Genomic DNA, 12348 nt, shown 5'->3' on the forward strand with positions numbered 1-12348 from the left:
CGTCGTTTGATTTCACAGATCATGACGGACACCTACTCTATATAGAAACCTTCTCCTCTACACTGTTGAACGAAATCTTCAGATTTATCCAGCGGCCTCTCTTTCAAGAGATCCGGAGTGTAGCTGCTATCAGGAATCAGCATGATATAATCCTGTGCATAAAAAAAGAAAAGTCAGAACAACAGCTTTGGCTTGTTTTGTGCTTAGAGCATATTTATCAGTGTGATACTGCGATAAGCTAAGCATTTAAAATGTTTGTCTGTTTAGTTTTAACTCAAGAAGGAAGCGTAAAGCAGGTGAACAGCGGGGTATCAAAGTACAACCTGCCCTCTTATACAGAGTGTGGAAGCGCGGGCTTTATTAAGCTGTGTGGGGCTGCCAAGTTAAACACAGTCCCTCCATTGTTGTTGTTATGGATACGGCATAACGCTGAAGAGAGACGACATCAGCATGTCGAGAACATGAACTACTGTAATATAAAACAGAGACCTCAAACCTGCGGGTTTTACACGGATACTGGAGTCTTTTCTTTTTTCTTTTTTTAACTTTCTGTTGTTACATTCTGACTTAATTCACCGGGGAAACATAATTCAAAAGGATTACATCAACCACTGACCAGAATAAGGGTCTTTCTTGGTGGAACAGTCAGAGTGATGGTGGGCTGCTGCCGAGAACTCTGATCAAAGTCAAAGACGATGTGGCCACCAGTGATCACAACCTCCCTGCAGCCTGAGACCGCAGGGCAGAAGGAGGCATTTATAGAACCTACGAGAGAAGTTACAGGAGTCAAAGTTTAAAAAACAAAAAAGTAGAAAGTTCAACATGTGGCATGATAATCCCTCCTTTAAAGTCACACAAGTCATGTTTAGCCTTGAGCCTGGGAACGTCCTCCTCACTGAAGGAGGAATCATCCTCCAGCTGAGAAGGGATATCTATTCCTATATGCAAAGGGGAGTAAAGTCAGAAGGGAGTAAATCAACAGTCTCAAACGCACTCACCCTTCAATTCACGGCCCGTATCGACTCGGACATCCACGGGGAAGGAGGTATGCTCAGGTTGGCGATAATGCACCACGGCCACATATCTGCCCGTTAGTGGCACCTTGGGAGTCAAAGAGATCTCAGTCTGGAAGAAATGTGAGAGGAAAGCTTTAGTGTCAAACAGTTGATGTGAAATTAAAAGTTAATATCAGGCTGATCAAGTCTCAAATGCCCAGCAGAAGGATCCAGAAAGTCCTCAAATTGCTCAACAAGGTTAGTAAAGACAGGTTTTACCTGAGGGTATTTAAGCAGTATCCCATCAGTCTGGACGTCTCGGGCAATGGATGTCCCTGTCTGTCGTCTCCTTCTCCAATCCTCAGACGCAGCTGGTGCCGGAGACAGCTGTCCATCACGGGCAGCAGACAAGAGCAATGCAGAGGCTGGCTTGTTGAATTGTCTCAGAATGCAATGCCGACTGCAAACATTTAAAAGCAAAAAGACGGTGTTACATAAAGCCCACTGAAAGTATTTGAGGTGTTGGCTGAGTGTTATCGTAGAGAGATTGTGGACAAAACTACAGAGAAGTAGCGGAACCTGATGGAAATGTATGTCACTGAAGCCCGAAGCACAATCTCTGCATGCGTGAAATAAATGTTTGTTCATACATATCTGCAGCAAAGGCTGTAGTGGGAGTATGAGTGGCATTATTTATGACAGAGATAAGTGAGAAATATGAATTAAACCTGAAACAGCTGAAGGCCAAATGGAGGTTAGAAGGTCCGGCTGTCCAAATAGTTTCATATCAGTCCACAAATCAGAGCAGAGGGACAATCCGATGGAGGTTTAATCAGCTACGTGTGGCGTGATGAGCAGCCAGACAAAATGACTGCATGGTTATGTAAATGTGAAAATGTTTCTCTTTAAGGAGACGCCAGCTTATGTGAAACGACCTCACCTTTCAGCATTCAAAACCATGCACATGGGTTCCTTTAAGGTGGGGTACCTGTCTTCGGTGAAGCGGCCATGGGTTGAGACACAGAGTACTTTGGGGTCCACTAACTCAATGGAGAACTCTTCTGCAGGGACTGCATACACTTTATACTAGAGAGAGCAATTACTGAATTATGAAATGCACGCTGATTGCCTACAGTAGATATTGAGCTGTTAGAAACCGTTCTGTTTCCCTCACCAGCAGGAATGATGCCGAGGAAGTTTGCAGAAGAACTTCATTCTTGTGAGAAAGCTGCAACACTGTCACGCGGTTATTACTGTCCACTGCCACACTCCGGCACAAAAAGCTGCAGGGGTTGGAAGAGGCAACCGCCGAGAAGCAAACATGTTGTGCAGCTTTCAAGTCTCATAGAAATTAAAATGACAGTGTTAAAAATGTTTTGAATTGTCAATCAAAAAGACACTTACCTGTAGGCACAACTGTAAATGTTGGCCCTGGCTGGGATCAGCCCATCTGACTGGCCATCGATGAGAATGTTGACATTCTGGACAGAGTCTGCATCACTTGCATATTCCAGGACCAGGGAATACAGTCCAGGATGAGGCACACGCAGACTTAGCTGGAGCTGTGACTACAGAATTGCAACAGTTTGTTTGAGCTAAGTAAAGTTTAGTTCCACAGTGTTGACACAAAATCTAAAAGTTTTGCTTCTCTTCTAGACTTAAACAACATTGCGTTAAGGGCAATTAGCCAAACTCTGAATCCAACAGTTCTATATTACACACAGCAATCGACATAGACTCCAGTATTCTATCGTACCTGTCTGCCACTGAGAGCAACCATCTCAGGGTGATTTGGACTGGGACGCCGCAAACGATCCTGCCTTCTCCTGCGCCCTCTGCGACTGGAGAGTTTTCCTCGTGAGCCCAGTGCAGAGCTGAATCCATCCATTGCCACGTGCTTATACAACAGGCAGCTGGGACAGAAAGACACAGGCAAAGTCAGCAAGACAGATGAGATGGTCTTTCTATATTGAAACAATAAGCTCTACATGCCTCATTCATCATCAGCATAAAAGTGGATCCTTGCATTGAGAACATTTTGATCACTGCATGTGATCAATGATAATATATGATAAATATCAAAAGTCCCAGGACAGATCCCTGGGGTACTCACTCAGAAATACCACACTGAACATACTGAGATCTACCTGGTAATTATGAAGCACTAATCCCCATCAGAGATGATTTTGGGACAGAGAAATGTCTAGCTGGTTACAAGACTAGTCCACGTCAGCCTGAGATTAAAACAATACCTAAAAACCGATGCAGAACCCAAGTGGTGAAAGAATCGCACTCACAGTTTTTACTGAAACAGTGACTAACACCCAGTTAACAATAGAACAGTCACACAGACACACAGACATGCAAAGACGTGCTGCCATCTTGGATATCTCTTGCATTTACACAGCTTCAAGAAGCTTCTTGAGTTCAGTGAGAAGGAAAAAGCTGGATGGCAAAAACAAAAACTATTGCTGTAATGCATGACGACTCAGACTACTCGTACTGAATGCTGGAAAGAAATCTTTTAGATTTACTTGGTCTCCCTGTTGGCAGTGGGTAGATATGTGCAAGGCTGGGAGATCTTTTCCTGCAGCAAAGGCGCCTCGTAGTAATCCCGGGGCAGCAGCACTAAGTAGTCCTGGAGAGTGACATTGGTCAAAGTGTACTTAAGTAATGGGACAATAATGAAATGAAATACTGGAACATTACACAAGTAGATTGAATTTTTTTTCTTTCAAATATTTATGTGATCATTTTCATGTCTTTATCTATCTTGAAAACTCACCAGCAGCACTCCCTGTGCCCGAATGTGAACGATCCATTTCCCAGGGGTCAATCCAAAGGGCTCTGCGAAGCCCTCTCCTGGGACTGTGAGGAAGGACGGGGAGGGACTCGGGGGGAATATAACTTCCGTACTCTGCTCAGACCCTGCCGAGCATCAAAACAAAATCTTTCACATTCACAACTGTATGCACGGAAAACAATAATTTGGGCATCATCAGTGTGCAAGCAAGACACGTCACACCAGCTGGTGTGGAGGGAGAACACCGGTTCCTCATTCCATTCATTCAATGAGTGGTTAGGTTTGTTGATGGTCCAAACTGTACATGAAATGAAAGAAGGGACTCAACGTTACATGCAGCCTTACCTGCAGTCCCTCTATTATTGGTAGCCTTGATGCTACCCATCACACTGGCGCTGCTCGGGTTAGTGAACCTCAGAACCACGCGGTACAAATGCTGCCTCCCATTCTTTGGTTCAACATGCACTGTTACTCTGACCACACTCTGCAGGGATGAGAGCAACACGTAGCTGACTGCAATGGCACCGGTTTGAGTGGATGATGTGGGTCTAATGCTACGAGAAATCATGTCAGGTGGCGGAGGATTTGAGCAAAGAGCAGGCTAATGAACAGAGAGCAAGCAAAGTAGGAGCAGAAAATACAGCCAAAGGCATGCAGGCCCTTCACTTACAGTCACAGCAGGACTGAAAGCCAGCTTCATCCACCACCAAGATCCTTGCTCTCACCCGTGCGCGCCTCTTTTTTCGAGGGCTGAGGTATCGCATTACAATATGGAAAGGGCCAGGAAAGCCAAGGGTAAGCATAAGGATCACCTCCGGCTGAAGAGAGATAATGTTAGTTCTAAGAGAGATGTGGCGACCGCATTCCAGCATCAGCTTGTTTGGCTGCGGTGGTGTGCTTTAAAATCGAAAATATTCACGGTGGTATCAGAACAGGTTGAAAAGGGAATTTATAGAGTTATTGAAGTGATATAAAAATAAAAACAAAAATTCTCAGCCATAGCATCATTTATTGGAATAGCCCTACACTCAATTCATCAGCGTGCTGATGTGGATATATTACTAACCTGTGCAGGAGACATCACAGCGTAGCCTCTCCAGCTGAATTCTGGGAACTCTTGAGGGTTATAGCCAAAGCGCACTGGCCTGGCATTTGGCGTGATGCCATCCTCAACCTCGTACTTTAATTGGTGGAGAGCGGGAAAATAGTAGTTTGGTTCTGACCTGACAACACAAACAAATATTTAAATCAAAACTATGTAGCTTTATGTGCATAACATTGGAAAAACAGACAATCACTAAGGCGGCCATATCTTACTCGGTGCATTTGCGTCCAACTACATTTTCCCGGCACTGACATTGCCCTGAGGTCTCGTCACACGCCGTGCTGATTGCTCCACCTACATCGCACTGACAGCCTGACAGAGGCAAACAGCTTGATCAATTCTTCTATTGATTGTACAGCCTAGCCCTAGAACATAAGACGTTTGGTCATGTTACCCTGACAGCCTAAATACATCTTCTTCTGCAGCAGGAAGTGTCCATCTTTGCAGGCGTTACATGCATCTCCACATGCATTCGGCTTGCAGTGGCACCGCCCATTTTTCTAGACCAAACAGAAAACCAGGAGAAATAAATACATTTTGGCTTCTAAAATGAATGACTGTTGAATATTCTTACCTTTTCGCACTCCCCAACGCCACTCAGGGTCCCTTTCAAATCACAGTGACACTCTGGTAGGGAAGAGAGGGGGGGGGGGGTAAATAGAAATGGCGATCTGCAACGGCGATCTTTGATTACAAGACTTCATCACTTCCACGGGTGAAATGGAACGGCACAGAAACATCTGAGGTCCAGACAAGATTTACAGCCACAGTGGAAGAAAACATTTCCCTCAATGTTTGACCACGGCCAATCAGAGCCGTTCTTATGATATTCAAAGCTCTCTCTTTTTTCCAGGCCTACCTGTGCAGGTAGTGTGATAGTGAGAACATTATTGTTACACAGCAGATGTGTAGAATTAGACAAGCAAAATGAGATAACCCTGAGGCTTCAGTATTCCCAGTGGATCAGGCTAGAGATGTTCTTTGTGGTGCTGGAGAAGCTTTGCCTTTAATGTGTCGGTGTGTATTCATTACTGAGAAGACACTGCAAAAAATGTCAGTTCCACGCTCAGAGCAGTTTGCAGGAATTTGTCTGCATTTGTATTATTCTTCAGCTTTTATTATTCATTTCGCCTTGTTGAGAGGGTTATGTTGACATATCAACTGTTTAAGCGGGGCCAGGACCTTGTCAGATTGCTACTTGTAAAAATAAATGGGATCAGTGATTGGAGCTAATGCTGCAGGAGAAGAAATATCAGATGGGGCACTACCGGCTGATAGGAGATCAACGTAATGAATTGATTAATTCAGCAGTCTTTTCTTTCTGTTGAGACCTCTCTTACCGATACACCCATGAGTGTTCCCTGCAGAGAGATTCCAGTAGAGAGGTTTACACTTGTCACACAGGGTCCCCTCGACGTTTGATAGGCAGCGGCAGGAGCCCTGAAACAGCAGATAACGAATCTATGGATTGTTGTCGAGGCTGGTAGCGAAGACTGGTACAATCAGGGTTGTTGTTTTTTCACCACAGCGCAAATGGCCTTGCATGAAATCATTGTTTTTCTTCCTCTTCCAAATGGAAGGAAGTCTCATTTCCTTTATTTTAATTGCATTTACATTGCAGGGGAAAACACTTCCTTTCAAAAATCCACTGGTAGACTTCAAGCAGCACAGCTGCGATATCAGTCATGCAGCTTCGAGATTGTATAAATCCACACAGATTGTATAAATCCACACACCCACAGGGCTGGTGTCTCCACTGTTATCAATAAAACATGACTAAATCAAACGGTTGAACTTTGGAAGACAGAAAACTGAAGTGTGCTTGAAAGTGAAATACCGTTTGGGGATCAGCGATGTCAGTTCCTGCACGGTTGCACGCGCTGATGGAGGCTGGAATTACAATTTGAATACACAACTATGTAAAAAAAAACATATGGAAATAAGTTACTGGTAATTAATTCTCAGTTTCTAGCTGTGAAACACGGTAGACAAATCTTTAAATTTAAGCTTGCTTGAAAACAGAATTAAACATTCAATAATGGGACAATGCCAAAAATGGTGTGTGGTGCTTCCCAGTGTGCTCACCTGAGCACTGTGGAAACCTGAGTCCGGAGGCACAGCGGTCGCACTGCTGGCCCACCACCCCAGGGAGACACAGGCACTGACCCGACAGTGGGTTGCATGCGTTACCATACGAGCCCTCCTCTGAGCATCGGCATGCTAGGAACAAGAAACAAGAACTTCAAAAGCAAGCATACAGGGTTATACTTCCAGTTCATTGGGGAATGGTTTGAGTGGTTTTTGTTTTATATTCAGATTCCCAGTTGTGTATTTTGGGGAATAGGACTCCCAAAAGGAAGAATCCATATGTGTGTGTGTGTGTGTGTGTGGATGGCAAGGGAGTCACAGGCCACTGTGGGAAAATGAGGATGTTTGTCCCCTTCAAGTCATGAGAAGAGACCACAGCACGCCCAGTGAAACCAGTCGTGCTTCCTTCAGTGACGGGGAGGTGCTGAGCCGACTCACCGGCACACTCCGGGTAGCCATAGTATCCAGGTGCACATTCATCGCACTCCTGCCCGCCATAGTTGGGATAGCAGAAACACTGGCCAGTCGGACTGCACGCACTCTCAGCCACACCGGCACCATCACAGAGACACGCTGGAGGAAGCAAGGAGGGTCATGAGCCGCTTGATATTTTAAATAAATAAATAAAAAACATTCTAAAGCACAGGCTGGCTGGTTAAACCCTAATTCTATAAGCATTTCCTGTTAGCCCAAAATATCCCTAGCAGCGTACTGCTACTGCCCGTTTCCTTCTCTGGAGCTCTGCCTTTGTTTTACAGCCCGGGCTGAATTTTCATTGACACTCTGACTCTTTCTCACCCTGGCAGTTTGGGAAGGAGTGGTATCCTGGTCGGCAACGGTCGCATCGCTCCCCCACCACACCCTGACGGCACAGGCAGCGTCCGGAAGCATCACACACCTTGTTCACCGTCGCTCGGTAGTCGCATGTACACTCTGTGTGCAAACGCATTAAACAACTGAAATCTGTACTACCAGATATTCTTATCTGCTCACTAATGCAAGTGACTTCTTTATTTAGTCCAACAATGATATGAGCTATTCTTCCTTTCTCCGGTGGCACACAGTGGAACGGCCACACGAGTGTCTTCTGGCACTGACACGCAACACTCGGCACTAAGACTCAACAGCCAGAAGAAAAGCTGCCCAAATTCTCTTTCACTAAAACAGTAAAATATGTTTTGTATTTTGTCTTGAGGTAAGTTCAATTCAATCGTTTGCCAACATTCTTAAAAAGCGTGGAGGAAACCAGAAAAGGAAGTTTAAAACAGAGCTGTAACTAATAATAGTGTGGTTACTGCAATCCCAGCTGACTATTCCTATCAGGGAACTACTTTAACTTAAATATCCCAAAAGTAGCATAACGTAATCTGAGAGCATCACGGTGCAACAACTGCAAGAGGGGCGCATTCACTCATTTCCACAATATGCTGCACATTTTAACCATTACATACCGTACCAGCAGTTTTGTTGCTCTGAGGGAAACCTGCATGGTCTGACCTTTTCTCCTACATACATTGAGGCTTTTCTTGACTGACCTCTGCTCTGTGTTCTTAACTTTTAGCTCTGCAGGAGAGCATATCAGACGCCGTGGTGCCTTGCATGCTCATCTAAAGCCCTGGGATCCCTGTACGTTAATGATACCAGGGTTGATAGGGCTGCTCTTCAAGAACAAGGATGCGTGACCCACAGTTTAAAATATAGAAAAAATAAGTAATAAAAACTTTACATTAACATTGTACCGTAATTGCTGAACTATTATGCGCACCTGTGAAAAAGCCGCACCCACTGAATTAAAAAATATATATATTTTGTACTAAAATAAGCCGCACATATTCGTAAGCTGCAAGTGCATTGAGACAAATGATATTTAACGGAACACGGCTCGTAACGATATCCGCAGCAGGTCTCCAAGGTGAACAGCCTCTGGCATGTTAGAATAAGGGAAGTCGGCAAATCAGATCCGTAACTTCGGGATAAGGATTGGCTCTAAGGGCTGGGTCGGTCGGGCTGGGGTGCGAAGCGGGGCTGGGCTCGAGCCGCGGCTGGGGGAGCAGTCGCCCCGTCGCCCTCCCCTCTCCGCCCGTCGGAGGCTGCGCGGCGCGCGCGCGCGCCTGGCGGGGTGTCCCCGTCCCCCTTGCCCCCGTGCCCCTCATCCTCCGTCCGCGGGAGCGTGGTGCGGCAGGGGTGGGGACGCCCGGGAGGTCGAGGGGGTGGGTTCCTTCCCCGCTACGCGGCGCGTCCGACGCCGCGTAGCGGATGGCGGACGCGGGGACCGGGGAAGGAACCCACCCCCTCGGGGACCGGGTACGGCGGTCCGGCGGCGGCGACTCTGGACGCGCGCCGGGCCCTTCTCGCGGATCTCCCCAGCTCCGCGCAAGCGGGGCTTTCCCTCCGGGCGGGCGGGCGTTAATTTTGTAACGAAAATAAATAGGCTTTAACGAAACACGGCTCGTAAAGAAAGTGGGAAAATATACGTAAATTTGCCGCGTCGTTGCATAAACCGCAAGGTTCAAAATATTGGAAAAAAGTAGCGGCTTGTACACCGGGAATTACGGTAGATGGCCCTATAATAGAATATAAGTGATAATCTCACTCACGCTGACAGCTTCGTGAGCCAAAATAACCTGGAGGACAGGTGGTAGGCACTGTAGAGAGAGAAAGATTGGGAAAATGTCAAGAAAAAAAGACTAACAGCATTTTAAGTAGTTGTTTAAAACCAAATGTGAAGCTGAATTAAGGTAAGACACCTTGCAAAATATTTGTTTACTGAGCTTACCAACGATTGGTCCTGCTGATGCTTTAGTGGTCGTCTGGTAAACAGGATATCCTGGTGGTAAAAGAATGAAATTAAGACCCCCAGTGACGGGAAAATGTTATCAATAATAATAAAACAAAACAATAATAATATAATTCATAATGTCTTAAATCCACACTATTTCATTCTTATCCTCTTGTTTTTGTACATATCAAATCTTAGAGGTGTTGGTAGGTAGATTTAGGTGAGAGCCAGGTCAGCTGGTTCCTCTTGTTAGCAGTTTTACACTAAGATAATTGAATTTTGTGTCTGGCTCCAGCTGCATATCTAGTCTCACTATACAGATGTAAGAATAATATAGATAGATATATTTTATTAATCCCCAAATGGGGAAATTAAAATTAAAATGCCATGGATTCCCAAAATTCATCACATAGTACCATGAATATATATATAGATGAATATATTTAAGAGAAATGCAGGAGACCTGTCATACAGTGACACAAAACAGCAGTGAAGAATGAGTGGAAACCTTGACAGCCCCTGAATGACGGTCAACATGTACTGACGATTATTCTAATTCCTGGAACGCAGCTGCTGTGAGCTGTAGCAAGTTCATGCAGAGACCTCGGAAAGATTTATTAAGTCAGCCTTAAGACAAGAAAAAAGGGGAAAAGATGAAAGCGCATTAAGCTAAACAATGCACCCTGTTAGATTAGAATCAGAAGCGAGACAGGTGTGGAATGTGCATTCATCAATAATGCAGCATGTGCATGCACCCTCCTGCATGTACCATTGTGGAATAAAAGGGATATATTTTTTGTGTACTGATAGGATTATCAGTCTCTATCAAAATAGATTTATTCTTCCCTTGAGGAGGAAAAGTGACAGATTGAAACAAAACAGGCTAAAGAAAAGCATGAGAACAACATATTTATCGTATTGCATGTATGAACAAACTGCAGTTTATTGCTCACATCTATCAATTAAACAATGTACCCATACATGATGAGAGAAAAACTAAACTTACGACTGCACTGAGGGTAGTAATAATATCCGGATGCACAGCGATTGCAGTTTTCTCCAGTAAACTGTGGTTTGCAGATACATCTTCCAGATCCCATTTCACATCCAGCTGTAGTCCTTTCTTCACACCTGCAGGCTGGTTATTTGTTATACGGTTATTACCTTATAATGACAAAAATAACAAACAAGCTAATATGGCGATACAGCCAACATTTACTGAGCATAGCTAAGCAGCACTCAGAGAACACAAACCTTCGCCAAGGCAACTCAGTTTGCCCATTATGTCATTGCATGTGAAAGCAACAGGCTCGTGATACGAGTTATTGATCCTGAAAACCTGCCCCGAGAATTTGGAATCACATTGTTAGTTTATAGTTATTCAAAAATAGCAATGTTTCAGTAATGGCAACTTTTTCAGGATGCAGCTGCCAAATTAGCTGATTTCTATCATTAATCAACCAATTTTATGGTAATTCTTCAAGCAGTTAAAAAAAAAACTAGAAAAGCACTCAGAGAGCACAGGCCTCCTCCAAGCTGCTCATTCCAATGGTAATTGGATTTACATCATCCACATGGTGATCTGGATCATCATCTAGAGCAGACCTGGACATTGTACGGCCCCAGGGCCGCATACGGCCCTTTGGTCGACTCTGACCGCCCCGTGTAAGTTCAATATGATGCAGCTTTCTTAATGAGCACAAAGACAATATTGTGATGTCTTTAGGGTGCTAAGAACCTTCACACAACTTTCCTAAAGTATATTAAACTCAAAATCTGTTTTAGAGTGAATGTGTAACGTAAGTCACAAATGGTAAAATGTTCACATTTATTTTACCATTGTTTTGAGAAATGTAATTGAATAAATGAAATTTTTTGTAAGGCAACCGCAATTTTTCATTGCTTAATTATAACATACTCTTACAAGCTTGGCAAGGTGTTGGCTCAACACCTTAATATTTGTCTGGAGTTGTATGTATGAGCTCTCACAAATCCCTTACAAAAAAATTGAAAAGTCGATGGTTAAACAGTTTTCTACTCCGACCCTGCACACAGTTCAGGTGGTTACCTGAACTGTACCACTATTTGACCTTGTCCAAAAGCTGAGTTATGCTTGTTAAGTTACCAATATTTTTGCCTTACATCGGCTTTGTCTCCATACTCCTTGAGACCTACTCCTGAAACACTTGACAAGGTAGTGGACCTCGGACCATGATCTTCCTCTGGTCTCTTTTGGTTTTGAACCAGTACAGCACATGTTTACCCATGCACAGTCCAACCTAACCCAGTGCCAGGTAACAATCTGGATACCTGTCTGGATACCAAAAAAAAGGTCCAATCTCTGTTGTCCAATCACAGCCGTCCATCACGGATCAAAGGCACAAAGAAAGGGTGATGAGATCAAAGGCCCTGAGCCATCAAAAAGATCTTAGGATCAAAGGAAGCAAAATTATATATGTGTGTAATTTCACAGATCAAACTATCCAGGGTTTCGGACCGTGTACAAGCAGAAAGGGGATGCTTTATATGTTATATAAAGGAACACCACAGAGAGCTAAGCACCACAGATTGTGTTTCA

At 44.4% G+C, this 12348-nt stretch overlaps 1 protein-coding gene across 1 annotated transcript in view; it reads right to left on the reverse strand.

The window, feature by feature from the left end:
* LOC137915753 (laminin subunit alpha-3-like) overlaps positions 1-12348 on the reverse strand; it is a 52831-nt gene that overhangs the window by 17929 nt on the left and 22554 nt on the right. The window contains exons 10-32 of the mRNA XM_068758871.1: positions 10777-10908; positions 9768-9818; positions 9589-9636; positions 7790-7924; positions 6989-7123; positions 6741-6793; positions 6244-6343; positions 5478-5530; positions 5298-5403; positions 5116-5215; positions 4865-5021; positions 4144-4282; positions 4021-4023; positions 3781-3923; positions 3530-3633; positions 2752-2908; positions 2400-2563; positions 2170-2278; positions 1984-2081; positions 1275-1455; positions 999-1125; positions 617-765; positions 37-152 (exon numbers count right to left, since the gene is read on the reverse strand). Coding sequence (XP_068614972.1) covers positions 37-152; positions 617-765; positions 999-1125; positions 1275-1455; positions 1984-2081; positions 2170-2278; positions 2400-2563; positions 2752-2908; positions 3530-3633; positions 3781-3923; positions 4021-4023; positions 4144-4282; positions 4865-5021; positions 5116-5215; positions 5298-5403; positions 5478-5530; positions 6244-6343; positions 6741-6793; positions 6989-7123; positions 7790-7924; positions 9589-9636; positions 9768-9818; positions 10777-10908 — 2560 coding nt within the window. The remainder of the gene's footprint in view (positions 1-36; positions 153-616; positions 766-998; positions 1126-1274; positions 1456-1983; positions 2082-2169; positions 2279-2399; positions 2564-2751; positions 2909-3529; positions 3634-3780; positions 3924-4020; positions 4024-4143; positions 4283-4864; positions 5022-5115; positions 5216-5297; positions 5404-5477; positions 5531-6243; positions 6344-6740; positions 6794-6988; positions 7124-7789; positions 7925-9588; positions 9637-9767; positions 9819-10776; positions 10909-12348) is intronic.

The sequence above is a fragment of the Brachionichthys hirsutus genome, unplaced genomic scaffold (assembly GCF_040956055.1).
Source record: "Brachionichthys hirsutus isolate HB-005 unplaced genomic scaffold, CSIRO-AGI_Bhir_v1 contig_276, whole genome shotgun sequence".
NCBI classification, from domain to species: domain Eukaryota; kingdom Metazoa; phylum Chordata; class Actinopteri; order Lophiiformes; family Brachionichthyidae; genus Brachionichthys; species Brachionichthys hirsutus.